Consider the following 20418-nt stretch of genomic DNA (forward strand, 5'->3'; position numbering starts at 1 on the left):
GTTGACATCACGCAAACAAAACGTTTTTATACCAGTGCCATCACTGCGTAAGGTACTGCCCTTTGCTGTGAAAACGCTTGATGGCGGTTTTCATCTTGGACCAGATCTTTTCACATCTCTTTCTTTTGTCTGTCAAAACATTCAGTAGGCAGCAACACACAAAAAAATAAGTGCAGCAACACAAAAACACAAAAAAACAGACCCATCCTACAAATTCTCTGCTGAAATGCATGCCTAACATAATGTAACGCGCATTTGTAATTGTAGCCTATTCATTTTTGGATTCTTTACAATTACAGATTTCACATAGTGCCTTCACCCAGGATGGATAACCTTCACAGCTGGTGTCAAACCAGCAGATGAACATCAACCTGGATAAACAACAACAAAAAGAGCCAGCAGGTATAAGACAATCTTAAATGTCAGAATCAAGAACATTTTGTCCATAATGTCTTACACAATCCTGAGCACACCTGCTCTCCCAATGCTACACTAAGGGTGCAAAACCATGAGAGGCTAGGCCAAAAACAGTGTCTGATTTCAAAGCTTCTGTACACTGTCTTAAATTAGGTTGGGCCTCAGGGGTTCAAAAGAGTAAAGAATTGAAAGTACCCGGATGAGAGATTGGGACCTAATTGTGGGAGTACGGTAGATAGGCAGCTGTTACAGCATCCACCTGCCTTTAAATGGCCTATATAGCTAACCCATGATGCTCAAAAATGCTGTCTAGGTAAGCAGGTTCCTCGATTTTGTGACATAATCACTCTAACAATGTCAAATGTCATAGGCATAAATAGGCATCAAGACAAATAACGTTACACATTTAACGTTAGCCTAGTCAGTGTAATGATGGTGGACTATTTCTGTTTTAAAATCAAAGGTCCCTGAAAAGGATGTGTGAAATTAAGGTGCCCGCATTACAATATTCATTAATAGGGATAAAATACACATTATACAAACCTGACTGAATATTTCTCGGTTTTCCGCGGTTTCTTTAAACTCCAGCTCGTGACGTCATCAATAAGCGTCGGCTTGAAAGAAGCGGCCCGTGGAGTTTGCTGGAAACTTCAGGTTGCTGAATCATTTTGATTGCTGGTGAGTCCGATTTCAAGTGGTCTTGTGGTCTTAAATACATTTATTCTGAATAGGCTCACCAGCACTTAGTTTAATCTAGATGGTCGTTTAAATGAACACGTTTTAAATACTAGATTCAAGCCGACTAGATTGATTGCCAGCACGAGTTGCCATGGACAAATGGCATAAGAGACATTTACATGTGCACAGGGATTTGTTTTATAGAATATTAGTAACACAGATATTAATGTTCATTTGATTCAGTGGGTGTTATAACACATCTTTTACCAAAATTACTATCATTACCATAGTTTCCTCTAAAATACCACAGTAACAATTAGGCTATTGTTACTAAAAGAAATTAAAAAAATATTTCCTCCATACACTGTTTTCAGAATCTTTCTCATACAGTTTCATTTTATATGCTCTTTGTACTTTCAATTGCACCTCAAAGCTAATATGATCGATTCATGTCATACTTGCTTGGCTGCTTCTTATTACGTCAGATGTGACTATTAGTATATTTAGGATTATTTACTTGTGATTGAGACATGAATTATTTGATTATGTGCGTTTTATAACATTCCCTTACAATAGTAAACAAAAAAACTTTAGTAACAGTTTTAGCTACTAATATAAAGACAAATATAATAGATGAATAAATTGTTTTCATCCATACAGTGTTTTCAGAATCTTTCTGTCATTATATATGCCATTGGCTAATAACGGCTTTATCTAGTAACATTAACCCTATGGTTACCATGATAATTTTATGTAAGGGTTTTAGCAGTTTCCTGTCTATCCTTGTTCAACTGGTCAAGGTTGATAAGGGATTTAGAAAGTAATAAGTAATGCATTAATACTTTTATGAGAGAGTAATCAGTACAGTAATTTAATTACACTGACTTTTACCCAACACTGCTAATCTCTTTGTATTTCATCAGGTATGATGATGGATTCTCTGTATGGGCCTGTCGCTCTGGGTATACTGGCAGGTGTGGGCTGTGGGCTCGGCCTCGGATGGCATCTCAGTGGGCGATTTGGCAGATCGTCCCGCAGCATGATGGCGGCTTTAGGAAACAGCGCCGGTGCTGGCAGCGAGACCAGTGTGATGGGCGAGAGCGGAGAGTTCAAAATGATCCTGGTGGTCCGAACTGATCTGAAGATGGGCAAAGGTAAAGCGGCGGCACAGTGCTCTCACGCTGCTGTGTCCGCCTACAAGCAGGTCCAGCGCAGGAACCCAGAGCTCTTGAAGCAGTGGGAGTACTGCGGCCAGCCCAAAGTGGTGGTCAAGGCTCCAGACGAGGACTGTCTGCTGGAGCTGCTGACCCACGCCAAAGAGGTCGGACTTCCCGTCAGTTTAATCCAAGATGCTGGAAGAACCCAAATTGCACCAGGGTCTCGGACGGTTCTTGGCGTGGGACCTGGACCGGCTGATCTTATTGACAAAGTGACAGGACACTTGAAACTATACTGAATAACACTATTCAAATAAGATGGGACATTATAGTTTTTATACGATCAGAACGAGTGGAGAACTTGAATTAAAAGGGTTAAAATGACACATTGATTTATAGGTTTAACCATTTATTTTAAGTAAACAGTTCACCCATTCCATCACTGAACATACGAGTACATTTGTTTTGTCATAAGTTTATGTACAGAAAATTAGTTATTTGGGAATCTCATTTTTATCATATTAATCACCCCCCTCATACCCAATGGAATAAAGGACTTTTGTTTGTTAAACTTTGGTGCAAAAATGACCTGTTCCTTTTTCAGTTGCACAATGCTAATATGACCTGCGAGGATTTAGATTTAAAACACTGGATTTTTGACAAACTGGCTGCTTATTAAATCAGACGCGAGTATTAACATTTTTTATTTACATGTGTGATCGAACCATGAATTCCCACTTTAAAAGCTTTATGTTATGTGTGTCTGAATCAAACTGTCCAGTGAGTATGAAGGGGGAGGAATTACAAAAAAAAATACATGGCACATGAAACTGTGGTTAGACCATATTTTTCTTGATGAACAAGAAGCCTTTATTTATATGGTAATCTGGAGGGGAAGTAGGAGGGGAGGGGGGATATCTCATTCTCTGTGCACAATCAGATCTCTACAATTTACGTGTATATGTACGATTAATTTCAACTCAGTGAAAACTGAGTACAGGACACACAGGGAGTTTAAATCTGTCTTAAACCTGATTTCTCTTCTGTACAAATAAAGGGTAAATTGAGTTTCGGAACAACTGGCAGGATAAACTGGCTTTCTAGTCTCACTTCGCTGCCTTACAGTGACCTAAACATCACAACAATAGCATACAGACATACGCACACACACGCTGCAGCACAGAGAGGTAAGGTTAGTAAAATACACACAGGTGTGAAGAGCCGCATATATATTTATATATATTTTAATCATTACCCCTTCTCAAACAGATGGTCCCACACAATGAGCACGATACTGCACAACAAAAGTTTGTTTTTCATATGGAAAACAAAGGTACTGGTGAACCTGCATAAGTCAGAGAAAAAGTTTGAAGATGCCGTATGAGTGTGTCTTCACGCATTTAAAACAACCTTTTTTTTTATATATATATTTATCGAGAGCTACACACCCGCATATAATTACTGGTGTTGAGTAGTGTTTGTTTGTGGAGGCGGTAGTCACATTTTCCTCGATTTTATTTTCTTTCCTGGAATATACAAGTTAAATGCAGACAGACTGAACAAGCTGCTCACACACATCAAAATGATACATTAGTTGTTTTTCCTCTGACTACGGAGTGCAAATCAGATTTTCTGTCTTATTTTAATTAAACTGACTTGCTTCTCCCACAAGTCTCCTCATTGTAGACACCATTCCCCTTTAAATTGACAGATAAAATTGACAGGAAATTAAATCTAGTAGATATTTGGAATGTGGAGAAAAAAAAATAATTCTCAATGAAATCTTTGACAATATAGAAATAAAGTCCTTCATGATGGTATAAAGAAAACACGATAAACAAAAAAACGATCATTTTAAAAAAGGTAAAGTAAAAGAATAACATTTGCTCAAATCCCCCGTTGTGAGCACAAAGTAAGAGTCGGACCGGTGGAGGACTGAGGGAGAGAGATCCACGGGGATTGCTGGACCGAACCAAGCGGCAGCAGGAAGAGGGACGAGCGGGAAACGGGGAGGGTCCTTACATGCCGTAACCGAAACCTGGCTGGGCCTGAGGAGCCTGTGGGTAGCCGGGCGCTGCTGTGTACCCGTAGCCGTAAGCCTGCTGCGGGGGGACGGCCACACTGGGGCCTGCTGTCAGCATGAGCTGAGGTGTGCCTGAGGAATGGGAGATAGTGAGAAAATGTATTAAAAATGAAATTTAAAAAAATATAAATAGTTTCCATTGCATATGTGCATTCATTGTTTTACCATAAACAATGGGTTGAGTTTCCGTCGCCTGCTCCTCCTCTTTCCTCAAAGACTCGCAGGTCTCCAGCTTGTCCACCTAAGAACATGAGAGAAATAAGTCTTCAGTCTGTGTGTTCATTTCTGTTGAGGACTAGGAATAACTCTTTAAATCAATAAGACCGATTAATACAGTCACTCAAAAATATATCATTTACTAATATAGTTATAATTAATAATAATTATACTTATTTAATATTTATAATATTATAAGTTACTATATGTAACTTAAATCTTTTCAAAATGACATGGAGATTTAAAAAACGTTAGTCAAATTTATGTGATGTGATGTCTTTATTTTATGTTATACTAATATAAAGTACTTAAAATGTTAATTACATTTGAAAGTGACAAATAGATAAAAAAATGATTTGACTAACAATTTAAACATAAATTAAACATTTTTAAAAGGTCCCATATTGTCAAAAGTGAAATTTCCTGGCTTTTTTCATGATGACAGGTCTAGGGGTTATGAAAGTCGAGAAAATGCTGTTCAGTCGATGGATGTCAGGAAACTACATCATTGCACAGGCTTCCGAACAACATTAATATAAGAGACCAGTGGCTAATGTTCGGAAATACCACAGTAATTTAGTTCGACCTTAACCGTCTGTTCTGCACATTTCGCAAGTGACTGCTTCGTCAATCAGGCAATGTTCAATGCCGTTTTTTCAAAGAAGCTAATGTTACTCAAAGATGCTGCAGTCCGACCTCAAATTCGCAACCCGTAAATAAACTTCTAACACATTTTGTTACATTATGGAGCCAGCATAATCTGAAATTATAGTTTGTAAACGGATATGCAACACTAACGTGCTGCTAAGTTGATGCTGACGTGTTGTTTTTTACAGTCTATGGTTGCCACAAGCTTTGATAGAATATCTGTTGGAAACAAGACAAAATACGTTGTTTGTTCTCCTAAGTTACAGTTGGTGTCTGTTGTTTTTATTGAGTTAAACACGGTGAGATTGAGTTCACTCAGTCTCTGTCTTTTGTTTTGCTAATAGCAGGCTACAGCATACATGAACCTAGTTACCTATGGTTGGCCTGGCCGTGCGTCGCTCAGAAAACAACAGGCCAATCAGAAGAGAGGCTCATGAATATTAATTAGGCCAAAATTGACCTGTTCTTAGCAGAGCTCCTGAGAAAGGTTTATTTATCCAATAAATATTTTGAGGTGTTTTTTGGTACGTATACCGCCAATATATATACTTAAGGACATCAAAACCTAAAATAAAACTCCAGAAAGGTGTACAATATGGGACCTTCAAATAATATACTGATAATTGATGTGTTCATTTTATGCCATTCTAATAATTATACTAATATAAAGTATTTAAATGTTAATAAATCACATTCAAAGTGAAAAATAGATATTTAAAAAGGTTTAATTTGAGTTTAAGATTAAAATCAAAATTATTCACATTTTTATTTTTGATACATTGATAATTGATATCTTTAAATTATACTAATATAATTTACTGCATGTAAATGTTAATAAATCACTTTTCTAAATGACAAATAAACATATGTAAAAAATATAAATAAAACATAAATAAACAAATAAAAAATGGTTTGTGTTTAAAATGTTAGTCAAGTTTATTTACAATAATTGATCATTTTAGTTCCTCCACACATTCATACCCTATTTTAGAGTAGAAGCCCGTCCTTACCTTGCTGAGGTATTCCCTCATCACCTGGATGAAGTAAGGCATGGAAAAGTCCATGATGTTGTGCCTCCACGCCGTCTCCAGCACCACGTCAGGCCTGAGCAGGTCGTAGCATGTAAAGAGGCAGGCGGCGAAACACTCCTTCTTATCCTCCTGAAGGAACCACTGCAGCAGCTCCTCGGCCAGCTCTGTGTCCTTCGACTCGGATGCATACTGCATGGCATCCTGGGTAGAACAACAGATCAGATCAGATCAGATCAGATCAGCAACACATTTACAAACAGCATAACTGATATAACAACCCTGTTGTCCACCTCACCTTGTAGAGTTTGTCTTTCTTGCACAACTCCACGCTCTGCTTCCATCTGTTGTTGCCTTTGAAGAGGTAAGCAGCGATTCTCCTGAACTCAATCAGCTCGTGCTTCTCCAGACGCTGGGCCAGCGAGATGTTGTCGAAGTTATCGTATGCATCTATAGATGTCCTGAGCGCCTGCGGACGGGATAGTTCAACAGCAGATGAGGCGGTGGACAAGAGCTACTGCAATAAGCTACTATAACTGTTCAATGTTTTTTTCAGAAAAATGCTTTAAAGTGTTGTTTGTACCTGATAGTCTTCCTCTGAGATGAAGAGGTTGTTAAGTGCTTCATTGACAGACTTGTTGTTGTGGTTTTGTACTGATCGCAGGTAAGGCTTAACGAGAGGAAGCTGCTTAACCTGGAGGAATGAAAAACTCTTGTTTTACCTGATCTTAAATAGGGGGAAGTTGCTGAAGTTGGAAAAGCTGGCCTTGTGCTTGCTTGCTTTACCTTGCTGAAGAAGTTGACGGCTCGTGAGTGATCCAGTCTTGGGGAAAGAACTATGAGCAGGTCGTTCAGTAACAAGGGCCTGAACTCCAGATAAAACTGGATTGCTTTGTAGTACAGTTCCACGTTGGCCACCTAAACAACACAAGAAACACAGTCACTGTTATTTAATTCATTTCCTGGTGTTATTATAGTATTATTTATTATATATTAGTATAGTATTTATTAATTAGCTTATATTTTAACTTTAATTTTATGTGCTTTTATGTTTGTTTTTCTAATTTATTTAGCTTTAATTCATTTTATTTTAGTTGAAATAATTTTAGTACTTCAAAAATATCATTTATTTTATTTAAATTAGCTGCCAAGGCAACATTTCTCATTTTTATAGATTTTTTTTGTAAATCAATACATTCACAACTGATGTCTTTAGTTTATTTAATGTTAAACTTATAATTAGAATCATTTAATAAAAATTACACTTATACACAAATATTATTTACTATATGTAAATGTAATTCAATCACTTTTCAAATTGACAAATTTGAATACAATTTTATTTTGTCATATTAATTATAATTAATAATAATTATATAATTTACTACATGTAAATGTTAACAAATTAGATATTTGACTTGAATTGAAATTTGACAAGTTTACAAACTGTACAAAATAAGTATCCAATACACCTTTTTTTTTTTTAACTCCCCAAATCTTACACCCTTTATTGATGCTGGTAATTTATTCAATGCATAAAACATATTTATCCCCACTACACTATTAAAAATTAATTAACTTATGTTTATATTTCTTCTTTTCTTTCAGCTTTATTTCAGTTAACTACTAAATCTATACCTATTAAAATTGTTTTAGTTTTAACATTACTGAGAAAGTTAACTGAGTTTGAACTCAAAAGAAGTTAATTGAATTTATCGATTTATGAAAGCAGTTGAACTTTACCTTGGTGATGATGTCCTTAAACTGTCCCTCTTTCCAGGCATCTGTGGGATGGCTCATCATGGTGATGATGGCGTTGTCAAACTCTTCATACTTGTCATAGAGGAAAACAAGCTCCGCCCACAGGTGAGCCTGCTCTGCGGCCCTCAGGACCTGAAAGAGAAAGATGTCAAGAAGTGAAGGAGACAGACTTTGTAACATCTGTGCATTGCAGATGATGACACCAAGATCACAAGAGAATATCAGATTACACGCTGAATTCAATTATAGCTGGAGGGGGATAATGGGAGAAGAAATCAATGAACTTCTGCTGTTTAACAGAACTGAGTGAGCGACTCTTAAAACAAAAAAGAGGAGTGTTACAAACCAACATCTGCAATAACAATCATCGTTAGTACTGCTGTGTACCTTGGGGATGTTGACTCTGGACCAGAAGAGTTCCAGGTGCTCCCTCATCTTCTGAGGTTTGAATTTAGAGTAGAGGATGGCCAGCTCTGTGAACATGCCCATGTGGGCGCGCTCCAACCCCAGCGCCGCCTCCAGCATGGTGATCAGCTCCTCGAAGTAGCCACGGTCCTACAGAGAGCATTTGAAAACAATATCATTCAATCTGATCAGCTGTTAGTTGCAGAATTATTATTTTTTTTTTTTTGTAGGATCAAAACTTGCCTGGTAATAGTTGATGAGCTCTTCTAGCTCATCGGCATGGACAACGATGTGAAGGCCACACATCTGAGCCAATCTGAACTCCTTCCCATCCACACAAGCAAAGCACACCTCCTTCCAAGTGCGAGTGCTGTTAGCCTTACGGGCACCGTCCACGGCGGCCTGATACTCGCCCAAGTGGACCAGAGTAGAAGCCAAGCGGCCGAAATTGGAGACATTATTGTACAAGAGTTTGGCCGCCTCGTACATCTTCTCGTCATAGCAGCGATCTCCAACCTGTGAGCGATAATAATACAAATGAACTTCAAATGTGATGCTTTGTTTGTCTTAGCTAAAAAATATAGACAAGCTCTGTCAATCATCTCTCTTAATAACCAGTGTTGTCATCGTTAAATAAAATTACAATTTCGAAAAACTATTGAAAAATTGCAAGTTAGAAATGCTATCCTGGCAACTAACAAGTTAAAGTTGACGTACTAAAATGACTAAATCTGAAAAAAAAAATATATATATATAAAAATCATTTAACAAAACTGTATAATAAATAAATAAAAGCTAATTCAAATGATTCATAAATACTATAATAGTATATAAATAATACGGTAACACTTTATTTTAGTGTCCTTGTAATCATGCATAATTTACTGTTATTACTATAGTAAGTACATGTAAGATGTGTAACAAGCACCAACCATAAACCTAACCCTTATTATATAGTAAGTAAATGTTGTTAATTAATATTCCATAGTGCTTATTTGTGTAATTACACTGTAACAAGGGCACCTTAAAATAAAGTGTAACCAATAATACTAATATATGTAATAACACTGTTATTACACATTAAATTAACAAGCAATTCATAAAAAGCAATTGTGCATTACCTGCTGGATGTGTGCATTATTGGGTCCATTTATAAACTCCTCCAGTTCAGCAAGACGGTTGGTTTTGGCCAGTGCGAAGATCAGCTCTGTCTCCACGTATGACTCTCTGGCCTTCTTTCTGGCCATCTGCAAAAACTTCACCAAGTCCTCCCAGTTACCTTAGCCAGGAAAAATAGATGTGAATATAGAGTCAAAGGAAAAAGTCCATAAGTAAAATGATTTATTATCTAGGACTAGAACTGAAGAGGCCATACCACTCTGGTCAGCAGCCTGAACAACCTCCATGTAAGCCGAGGGGTCATCAGCCTTGATGTAGGAGTCAATGGACTCTTTGACGAGACCCTTTTGCAGCTGCGCCTTAGCCAGCTGACTCCACACCGCAGGTTCATTACAGCGCTCTGCAAACTCATACGCCCGGTCCAGATTACTGATGTGCTCAATCAGAACCTGAGGAGGACAGGAAACATCAGCTCTTTACTTATCTGCCATTCAATAAATCACATTCACAAGCCTACTTGAAAGTGAAGGACGAGAGCTGCTGAGAGATTTACTGATTATGGCTCGACCATATACCTGCACTGCAGAGGTGTTGACATCAAACTTCTTAAAGATAGCAAAGGCCTCCTCAAACAACTCGCTGCTGATGGCAATGTTAGCAATGTCTGGGGCGTCATAATTGTCCAGCCGATTGATGTATTCCATGACGCGGGTGCGGTCCGCTTTGATGGCTGTTAGGATGAGCAGGTTCTGCAGGTTTCTAGGAAAGAGATGAGGATTATTTAAATGAGATAAGGGTTTAATATTCATTTGCACTAAAAAGTTGCGCAAGACTGTTTGGGCAAGGAATTTAATGTCTGTAAAAGACAGAAAATACACAAAAAAGCCCAGCTGTTTATGTGTTGGAATATTTTTGGGCTTATGCACCTGTGTTCACTGAAGACCGAGTTGTCCAGGACGATCTTTTCCAGCAGCTCAATGAGTTCATTGGGCAGGTCAGCAGTCATGAAGGCCTTCACTGTGACCGACACTTCCTCTGGGTCCTGAGTCTCTGACAGGGCTGTCTGCACCACCTAAAGACACAAATAACAACTTGAACACCAGCACTTTCCAAAACCATACAAGGAGGTCAAAAGAGAATCAGAGATTTATTGCTTAAAATTTGAATTAGTTTTAATGATAAAACATTATCTACACTTAGTTTGTGGTCAGTAATGTATGTTTTAAATGTTTTTGAAGGTCTTTTATGTTCACCAAGGTTGCATTTATTTGATCAACAATACAGTAAAAATGGTAATATTGTGAAATATAACCATCTAAAATAACTTTTGTATTTGAATACATTTTAAAATGTAATTTATTCCTGTGATGGCTAAGCTTAATCTTCATCATCATTACTCCAGTCTTCAGTGTCTAAAGATCCTTTCAGAAATAATGTTGAAAACAGTTGTGCTGCTTAATTAGAAAAAAATATGTTACTACGCTTCCCAAAGTAAAGACAGAAGGTAGTATAATTATATTTAGGAATCCCAGAATGCATTGGAACAAACTAATTGGGGGAAAAAACTCATGCCAGATGGTGGAGTTGAATGGTGATTATTTATACAATGCATTAATACAGCAAAGTTTTGATAACATTAATTTGATCTATTTAAAATAGACTATTTCACCCAATATTAAAGTGAAATTAATAAAACATAACAATCATGCACTTCCAGTTCCCGTATGAGCCATGTTTATGTATTGTGAGAGATGAGTGTGACACATATATGTGTACCTGGTCAATAAGAGGCCTCCTAAAGGGGTTGGTCTCCAGAAGCACACTGGCCCAGAGCTCCGGGTCTCTGCGGCGCACCAAGTACCGGGACAAACTCTTGAACAGAGAGTTCTCATTGCAGACCTGTGTAGAAAAATATAAAGACACATAGTTTATGTTTCATGTTGTTTGGTTAAACGGAACTTCTCAAAACTTATTTGTGGTTGAGCATTACTAACGCTTATGAGCTCCTGGTCGCACTGTCCTCTCTCATAGGCCACACAGGCCAAGTGAGGGTCTCTTTTCTCGCAGTATTTCCCCACCACACGGCTGTCGTAGTACGGATTCTCTCGCAGGAAGCGTTCTGGGTTGTTGTTGCTGTCAATATAGATCTTGGCCAGGGCATTGTGGGTAGCTGGCTCCTCACAGCCCTCGTGGATACGAGACTCCAGCCATGGCAACAGCAGCTTCAGCCTGCAAAAGAAACTCATTTAAGCTATCATATAATTTTTTCAATGTTAAAGTCATTTTTCCCCCTCACAAAATGATTACAAACACCATATTGCAAATGCAAGCGCCATTGTTAAACAATCCGAACAGCTACTGCTGTTTGTTTTCTGTGTTTACTTGTGCAATCAAAATTTCATCTGGAAACTCTTATGCTGTACCCAAACAAATGATTAAACATCACCAAAAATAAACAGAAGCATCCTGGAATAGATCTGAATCCAAGATAGCTTAGCATCATGCTTTCAATTGCTTTGTTTTGACAACTTTACGTTCGATATTGTTCATACCGGTTTCTCTTCTCAACCTCTGCCACCAGCTCATCGGTGGAAAATTGGCCCCGCACAACCAGGATCAGGTTCTTGATGACGTCCTCAGAGCAGTCGACATCGAGGAGCCCTCCAATCACCACAGGCAGACGGCTTGGGTTGACCTACATGTACAAATTATCATTTGATTTTTGTTCATTGCTTGACTACAAAGGCTTTGTGAGTAACTAAAGGTTCCTCACCTTCTGCACGTAGATTTCGATGTACTTCTGCAGGCTGTTTCGGTACAGGTAGAGTACGAGGTCATGGACAAAGTCGAAACGATCGCACACAATGATGAGAGGCAGCTGGTCAGTGAGTTTAGCTTCCTGTCAGTCAAACACGATGGGGAAACGATAAGATAACATCAGATGTCAGACAGACAAAAGGCATGTGTTCAGTAATACAGTCAAACTCCAGGTGTTTTTTCAAGTTTAAGAGTGACTTTGTATCAATAGAACGAAATTTAATGCAAAACATTCTATTAATTATTCAGTATAAAGGGGCGGTCACACTGCACTTTTCGTTCCATTGAGTTCCATTCAAACGCATGTAAACGATATTTTTTCAGTGAAGTCGAGTAGAAATCTCGCATGCTCAAAGTCTAGTGTGACTGGCGGCTTAAGACTCAATTTCACAAAACTTCAAAATGAAAAGCTTATGAAACAGATTTGACTGTATTTGTTAAAAATAAATACAAAAATGACTGAAAATGATTAGTTCAACAAAAACCTACTAAGTAATTAATAACTAAAAAAAAAGGTAAATATTAAAGCAATAAAAACCTACAGAGTAACGAATAATTAAAAAAAAATATTGAAGCAATAAAAAAACTAGTTTTGTAAAAACCTACCAATTGATTCATAATTTAAAATGTTATATATTTAATAAAAACATAGCTCTATAAAAACCTACGAAATAATTTACAATTTAAATATATAATAAAAAAATAAAATGTTTAAGCAATAAAAACAGTTAGAGGGCAAGACAAGATTAGAGGGCAATCGAGTAGTCCAAAAATATGTTTTTTGGAAGAATTAAGTGGTTAGTGGTAAAAAAGGAAGGTCTATAACTGAACACAAGGCTTGAATCATCTCAGGTTTTGATGTGGCAGCTTTGCTCCCCCTGCTGGCTATAACATGTAACAATTCTTCTGTCACACAAGAGTGCAGTTTACAACACATACAGGATTAATGAACTGGGATTGTACAATTCACTCCACAGAAACACCACAGACTGACCTCCACAACCTTCAAAACATGAAGCTACAAACATTTACAGAGGCTGAACATTTGCAGCGAAGCCTTAAACGAGACTATTTTAAACTTAAGCAAGTCTCAAAATCATTCCACAAAAACGTGGCTGTCCGGACCCACCCTCTGAAGCTGGCATGGCAGAGTCCAACTGTGAGGTCAACTTTATATGGACTGACTCTGGTGGAATAGATTCTGAAAAAGACCCAAGGCTTCCATTTCTGCAGAACACGGTCACCACAAATCAACCACAGCCAAACACACATCAACACACTACCACAAAACCACAAGCTCAATCTCAACCCGGTCACTCGCTACGATCATCAGGGGAGGGGTCAAGTTCAGGCCGGGAGAGGGTTGTTCCCAGCAGTCAATGCTTTACGAAACCTCCCTGTATGTGCATCGCACACACCAATCCCAGTATTAATCCTTCAACTGACCATTGGGAGAAAAGAAGGGATGACAAAAGAAAAGAGAAGGGGAATAAAAGTAAAAGGAGTCTTAGGATGACTTTACCTTATACAAGTCCTGACCATCCAAAAAGTACAGGGTAAAGCACAGGAGATAACAACAGCCACCATGAGGATTAAATAGTGAGATCATCTCCCTAAAACTAGAAAACTACAGGAACATGGCTGCCTGATCTAAATGGGGATTCTTTTTTAAAGAAAAGAGAATACCTGTATTGGATCCCCCCCCCCTTTAAAACAATGTACTAAATCCAAAATAAATTAAGCTTTTTCACCAGCATTTGTGGCATAATGTTGATTACCACAGAATAATTTCACCTCATCCTTGTAATTCATTTTTATTTTAACTTATATTTTTAAATATTCAATATTTGTTATTATTTATTTCATTTTCACAGTAATAGTAAAATTCTTCCAATGGAAGTAAATCAGGTCAGCACTATGAAGGGTTTAGAAGCACAAATATTGTATTTTTGTTGAAGCAATTCACTGAATCATTCACTATACTGAATTATTACTAATCTTATATAATATATATATATATATATATATTATATTATATTATATTATATTATATTATATTATATACCATTATGGTATCATTATGGTATCAGTTTACAATAAGGTTTCATTTGCTAACACAAGTTAATGAATTAGTTAAACTAATTATAAGCCATATATTTTTTACAGCATTTATTAGTTGTTTATTGTTTGTTCATGTTAGTTCACGGTTCATTATCTTATGTTAACAGATACAATTTTGATTTTAAAAATGTACTAGTAAATGTAAAAATAGTTTTCTAATTTTTTTCTAATAGTTTTCTAGTTTTCTAATTTTAAAAGTGTTATCGAAATTATTTTATGTGCTAATCCACATTCCACAAATGCTATTGAAAGAGCTTAATTTAATCGAGGTTTAAATCTTGTGGCTTGATTTTAAAATTATTTTAAATTTACTTTAATACTATTTGCATTATAGCCTCTTACTGTAACCACAATTTTTTAAATTGTGTTGTAATTGACTTTATGCCACAAATGCGGTTAATAGAAGTAATAAAACTAGCATTAAACCCACAACATTCCTGTACCATAAAATGCCAGATCAAACACACTTTTTTCTTAAAAAAACAACAAACAAACAAACAAAAAAAGTTCATTTTGTCCACTTGCATCTGAAATTGCAAATGGCTTGCACGTAAATGATAAAAGACAGATCAGTAGAAGAGAACAAAACAGGAAATGTAATGAGGGGCAAAGATGGAAAGAGTTTCAACAGAGGAGAAACTAGAGAATATAATGTGCTTTTTGCGGTCGGCAATGGATCGCTTCAGACGGGTTTTACTGACAGAGTCTTGGCAGTACCTTGAGAAAGTTCTTGACTCGTTCAGGGTCGTAGCAGTTGCTTTCCCGACAGATCCGCTCCACCTCTTTGATTTGGCCCGTCTTGCATGCGGCCTGGATGTATTTGAAATGCACCTCTGGGTCCTGGCTGAAGTTCACAATTGAGCCGAGGAAGTAGAACAGACCTGCATCCAGCACAGAACAATAAATGACGCTTGACTTTTACTGGACAGACTTCTGGTTGCGGTTTGATCTACACATTTTGTATGTGCAGATTTTGTGTGATATTTTTATGGTGCTTTTTTGTCCTTTTAAATTATTTTATGTTCCACAGAGGAAAGTCAAACGGGTTTGGAACGACATGAGGGCGAGTAAATGATGACAGGGTGCGCAAACCCTTTAAATTACTGATCAGACCGCTACATTTGCATGAGCATTGCATTTCCATTAAAATCTAGCTTCTTGTCAAAAGCACTCTTACTCTTGCTGTCATGTGAAAAGCCTGAGGGATTGTGGGTGGCCGCAGGCCCTGTGCTGCTGCCTGCTGATTGCCAAACCTTTTGTCCTACTAAGCCCAGAACGGAAGGCTACATGCTGCTCCACACACAGAACAGAACCATTACACGGCCAAGATACCAGTCAAATTGTGTCTGCACTATGAAAGCCAACCAGCAGAGTGACCACTAGTGTTTAGATACAAGTTCAAAGACATTTAAGAGTGATTTTCTGGCAGTGTCTGCCAACAGAAGTGTTAGGCCAGCCAGATGTATCAAATGAAACTACATGGGCAATGTAAACTCTAGGTGGGATACATATTTGCAGGAAAAATGTTGGGTTTATCAAACACTTCTTTTTCAGTCTTATTGCTTTTGAATGAACTTTATGAACCTTACAGTTGTTTCTGATTATTGGATAAGGATTATTTTTTAGATATCATTCGCCAACCAATTTGTGCAATCAAAAATTGAAACGAACCGACTCAAAAGGTCTTGTTCTTGCTTTCAAAATTAGCCTCAAAATGCATTTTTAACATTTGTTTTTAGCTTGACATGCTGCTCTATCACAACACCTGTCGTGGTAACAGTAGCGCAATGGGCAAATAATGTACACTGCTATAGTAGCAGTGCTTTAAAGTCACGAAGGAGAATTTGCGATAGTTTTTTCTTCCCTATTGTGATGTATCTCTAAGTGACAGAAGGTATTTTGTTACTTTTATGATGGATGGATGCGCTTTTTGGAGCTTCGAAAACTACAGATGCACTATTCAATGCCATTACAAAGTTGGGAAGAGCCAGGATATTAATAGAACTCAGATTGTGTTCAGCTGAAAGAAGAAAGTCATATACACCGAGGATGGCTTGAGGGTGAGTAAATTATGAGAGAATTTCTGGGAGAACTATTCCTTTAAGTAGATAAAAAAATAGTAAATAAAAAATATAGAATAATTTCACAAACTCCAATTATATTGATCTTGTAAGACATGTCCAGGTTTTCCATGACTGTTAAAGCGCTCGTGTCAAAGTGGTTGAACTTTCCTGTTACACCAGATAATAAAACAGAATGAAAGGATGTTCTTACCCTCAAAACTCTTGAAAGACTCGAAAAGCTCCGTGAGGGACTGGGTGGACAGCTGCTCGTGATACTTGGAAGCCACCTGGACACAGATCTGCAGGTTCTGCCTGATGTTAGCAGATAGCATGGCTCTCAGACACTCCACGGAGTCCTCCACTGACAGAGAGCCAAAGTAGTTCACCAGCCACTGCAGACATTAACAGAGCAAAATGAAGAGAGACAGATTAAAAAACGGACTTTAATTCGGCATGAATGAAAAGATAAGAGAAGTCAACACTTGTTGGGTACCTCCGGGTTGAGCAGGTGCGTGTGTACGACAGCTCGTTTGATGTCGTACAGGTCAGTGTAGTGCTCCAAGGCTCTCTGCAGAAGCCCCGCCTTCTCACACAGCTGGGCAATGTGTGCACGATCGTAGTTTGTGAACATCTGGTTTCCTAGGATGGCATCCGCAACCTGCGAGAGACCATTTTGCTTGAAAAGAGTCTGACAATAAGTGTGTCAAGATGCTTTTCAGTATGTTTTTCTGCATTGTGTACCTGTGGTGCATGCATCAGGTTCATCTCCAGCAGACGGGTCTGCAGTGGTCCTTCTGATGGGCGGTTGTTTTTCAGGGCATCCAAAAGGAAGGACGTGCACTGCTGGACCAGGTTGTACTCCATAAACACATCAACGATCTGGGAGAAAAACACAGTTTGTCAGTGATCGTCAGTACATTAAATTGAGTCATAAAAAACAGGGGGGGGTCACAGTTTCTCTCGAAATCATTTCAAATACTCCTTTCGTTCCTTTCTTCTCAACCTCCCACTTCACTTTCATCTCCTATCCTCCTTCGTTCCTGACCTGTGTGATGTCAGCCAGCGGTTCCTCATCCTGAACAAGCATCTGAGCAAACTGCAGACCCTGATCCGGACTGATCCGCATCACATTCCTCAGCAGGAAGATCCAGTCTGGAGTGTAGCCCACCTGTAACCACCAAATGAGTATGTTTTCAAACCAGTTTGATTTGAGCCCAAATTTAGCTTGAAATCTGATCGGTCATCATACCTTTTTGGCGTACAGGACGATCTTGGGGAACTGGCCGGTTTCTGCGAAACACTGAATGACTTTGTTGGGTACGTTGGCCCTCAGATAGACGCTGAGAGCAAGAGTGGGGTCCACAGACTTTACCAGGTCACCCAACTCCTCTGAGCATTCAAGCTGAAGAGAACACAATTTCACAATAAAGGTTAAAAACACAATTTAAAAGTACAATTTTAGAGTGCAGTGTTCAAATCACATCCATTTGATTCTTAAGAACAGATTCTTTTTTATGAATAACACAAAACTCATTATTTAGCATGTTCAACTCACTTAGTCATTCATTCAAAATCATTCAAAAATCGTTTCTAAAACAACTGACTTCCTTACTGAACCGTGAGTCTGAATGAAATGAACCCATGATGTATATTTTATGTTTTTAACACTTACATCAGTCTATTTAATGATTGCTAGTTTATATGACAAGGTGAATGTGAGAAAAATGCATGAATTAATAAAGGTGCTCTATATAATAAATTAAATATTGGTTATAGTTTAGCATTCACTACTGTTTAAGAATTTGGGGTTGGTAAGATTTTAATGTTAAAAAATTATATGTACTGTATATTACTGTATGTATATTACTGTTTTAATATATTTTAAAATGTAATTTATTCCTGTGATGCAAAGCTGAATTTTCAGCATCATTGCTCCAGTCTTCAGTGTCTAATATGCTGATTTGCAGCTCCAGCAACATTTTTTATTATTATCAGTGTTGAAAATAGTTGTGTTGCTTAATAATTTTGTGAAAACTGTGATAGAGTTACAGAAAACTGTGATACAGTTTTTGTATCACTTGATGAATGGGCAGTTCAAAAGCACAGCATTTCAAATATAAATCATTTGTAACATTATAAAGTCTTTTAATGTCACTTCAGGTCAATTTAATGTGGTCTTGCTGAATAAAATGTATTAATGTAAAATTCTAACTGACCCCAAATTTTTAAACCGTGGTGTATAAGGTTTAATTGTAAGGTTGCATTGAATGCAAGGAAATCTTTATTTAGTATAGTGTTCTTTGTGTGTATTTATTCCATTCAAATGTATTTCAGGAATGAGCAAAGGATCATGGTCCTCAACTCTCCAAATAAATCATGGTCGTGAAACAACAAATCACGTCAGTACAATCAATAAACCGAGAGATGTTACTTGTTGAGACTATGAGAAAGAACATTTTTAGTTATTTTGAGTGTGGATTGTAAAAAACAAGCTGGAAAAAAAAAATCCCAAGACTTTCCTCTTCTGTGCTTCAAGAAGGAAAGAACCCAAACACCCCTCGCCCCACATAACAAACACATGACATCACATCTAAAGCAAACATCTTAGATAACAGACAAACACACACATTCACACACAAACAGTCATTCTCACAATCAACACAGTCTGTTTTCACACAGACCCTTTCTTTGTCACAAAAATATGGAGGCATTCTTTCTATTTGTGAAAAAAAAACACACGTGAAGAGCACACTCTGTTCCCTGCGCCTCTCACACAAACACATGCATACAGAGGAAGTGGCTCTTGTGGGTGTGTGTGGAGATAACCCATCTCCCCTGCGACCTCCTCCACATACCTTGTCCTCCTTCAGCCATTTCTCCAGCAGTTGTTTGCGGCCCTGCTGAAGGACAGGTCTGCACAGCTCCAGAGACTCAAACTTGTTGAGTTGGCCCTGGTCCAGCAGGATTCCGAAATACTGCAGCAGCGGGGACGTCTGGCCAGGCTGGGCCGGGACGCTCTGGAACCGGCGGATGGTGTCAGGGGTGCGCAGGATACCCTGAGATAAAGATGATGTGAAGAGAAGTGGGTCAGCAAGCAAATATGACAAACACATGCATAAACTAGAGCCCAACCATTACAATTGTTGAAACAAGTGAATATTATTTAATATAATATTTATATAATTATTACATAGTTGTTATATAACAACAATAATAATAATAATAATAATAAACAAAATATATATTTAATAATAAATACATAAATACAAATTAATTGTTATTTTTTATGTTATTTATAATATCAAGCTATAATTATTAAATAATATTCAGCTCTCCTCACCTTTGGAGCGTTAGCGGCCACTTTAGCTGCCTCCGAGTAGCTCCCTGCGGCAAAAAGGTTGTTAAACTTGCGGCCGAACAGCTCTTCTGCTCCCGCCAGATTATTCCGGACCGCCATCCGTAAAGCCAGGTCTGGATTCTGCAGCACATTGGTGATGTACTGGATGATGTTCTCCTCCTCAACACACACTGACAACACCTAAGAAAACACACACATGCACACAATAAAGTAACAGAGTTTGTGATTTATAATCACAATTAGTTATTTTCATTTGCACTGATGTACAGTAAGGTGAGACATTTTATCTTTCAGACCACATTTCTGGTACATATAAGCCCCTTTCACACAGAGATTCCGGAAAATACACGGATAATGTGTCCCGGGATTTGTCACGGGATCGTTTGATTTTCTGGAATCTGTGAGTGCGTTCACACACATCCTGTAAAGACACGTGACGTCAGGATGGCGAACGATCTCAGCTTCAGCGCGGATAGTAAGGAGCTCCCTGGTCTCCGGTTCATTCCAGTTTGCAGACATTTTTTCGTTCTTTGTTGATGAAGAACAA

At 37.9% G+C, this 20418-nt stretch overlaps 2 protein-coding genes across 3 annotated transcripts in view; one reads left to right on the forward strand and one right to left on the reverse strand.

Moving 5' to 3' along the window:
- Positions 1 to 1013: 1013 nt before the first annotated feature.
- Positions 1014 to 2823, forward strand: ptrh2 (peptidyl-tRNA hydrolase 2). Its single transcript, XM_084105322.1, has 2 exons — positions 1014 to 1095; positions 2019 to 2823. Exon 2 carries the CDS (start codon positions 2021 to 2023, stop codon positions 2549 to 2551), a length of 531 nt encoding a protein of 176 aa, XP_083961448.1. The 5' UTR covers positions 1014 to 1095; positions 2019 to 2020; the 3' UTR covers positions 2552 to 2823.
- Positions 2824 to 3083: 260 nt separating this feature from the next.
- cltca (clathrin, heavy chain a (Hc)) overlaps positions 3084 to 20418 on the reverse strand; it is a 34409-nt gene continuing 17074 nt past the window's right edge. For both annotated transcript variants that reach the window (XM_084105320.1, XM_084105319.1), the window contains exons 7-31: positions 19854 to 20051; positions 19369 to 19569; positions 17763 to 17915; positions 17559 to 17681; positions 17255 to 17392; positions 17007 to 17171; positions 16725 to 16905; positions 15168 to 15331; positions 12286 to 12411; positions 12065 to 12207; positions 11507 to 11741; positions 11289 to 11411; positions 10439 to 10584; positions 10088 to 10271; positions 9769 to 9961; positions 9515 to 9672; positions 8637 to 8909; positions 8376 to 8543; positions 7971 to 8120; positions 7014 to 7145; positions 6811 to 6921; positions 6526 to 6696; positions 6210 to 6431; positions 4501 to 4576; positions 3084 to 4407 (exon numbers count right to left, since the gene is read on the reverse strand). In XM_084105320.1, the coding sequence (XP_083961446.1) occupies positions 4271 to 4407; positions 4501 to 4576; positions 6210 to 6431; positions 6526 to 6696; positions 6811 to 6921; positions 7014 to 7145; positions 7971 to 8120; positions 8376 to 8543; positions 8637 to 8909; positions 9515 to 9672; positions 9769 to 9961; positions 10088 to 10271; positions 10439 to 10584; positions 11289 to 11411; positions 11507 to 11741; positions 12065 to 12207; positions 12286 to 12411; positions 15168 to 15331; positions 16725 to 16905; positions 17007 to 17171; positions 17255 to 17392; positions 17559 to 17681; positions 17763 to 17915; positions 19369 to 19569; positions 19854 to 20051 (4071 nt within the window). In that variant the 3' untranslated portion in view covers positions 3084 to 4270. The remainder of the gene's footprint in view (positions 4408 to 4500; positions 4577 to 6209; positions 6432 to 6525; positions 6697 to 6810; positions 6922 to 7013; positions 7146 to 7970; positions 8121 to 8375; positions 8544 to 8636; positions 8910 to 9514; positions 9673 to 9768; positions 9962 to 10087; positions 10272 to 10438; positions 10585 to 11288; positions 11412 to 11506; positions 11742 to 12064; positions 12208 to 12285; positions 12412 to 15167; positions 15332 to 16724; positions 16906 to 17006; positions 17172 to 17254; positions 17393 to 17558; positions 17682 to 17762; positions 17916 to 19368; positions 19570 to 19853; positions 20052 to 20418) is intronic.

Source organism: Abramis brama (genome assembly GCF_963993115.1).
Source record: "Abramis brama genome assembly, chromosome: 25".
In the NCBI taxonomy this organism is placed as follows: Eukaryota; Metazoa; Chordata; class Actinopteri; order Cypriniformes; family Leuciscidae; genus Abramis; species Abramis brama.

Excerpts from the sequence above, each read along its gene's own strand:
- ptrh2 (XM_084105322.1), top strand. The coding sequence starts at position 2,021 with ATGATGATGGATTCTCTGTATGGGCCTGTCGCTCTGGGTATACTGGCA.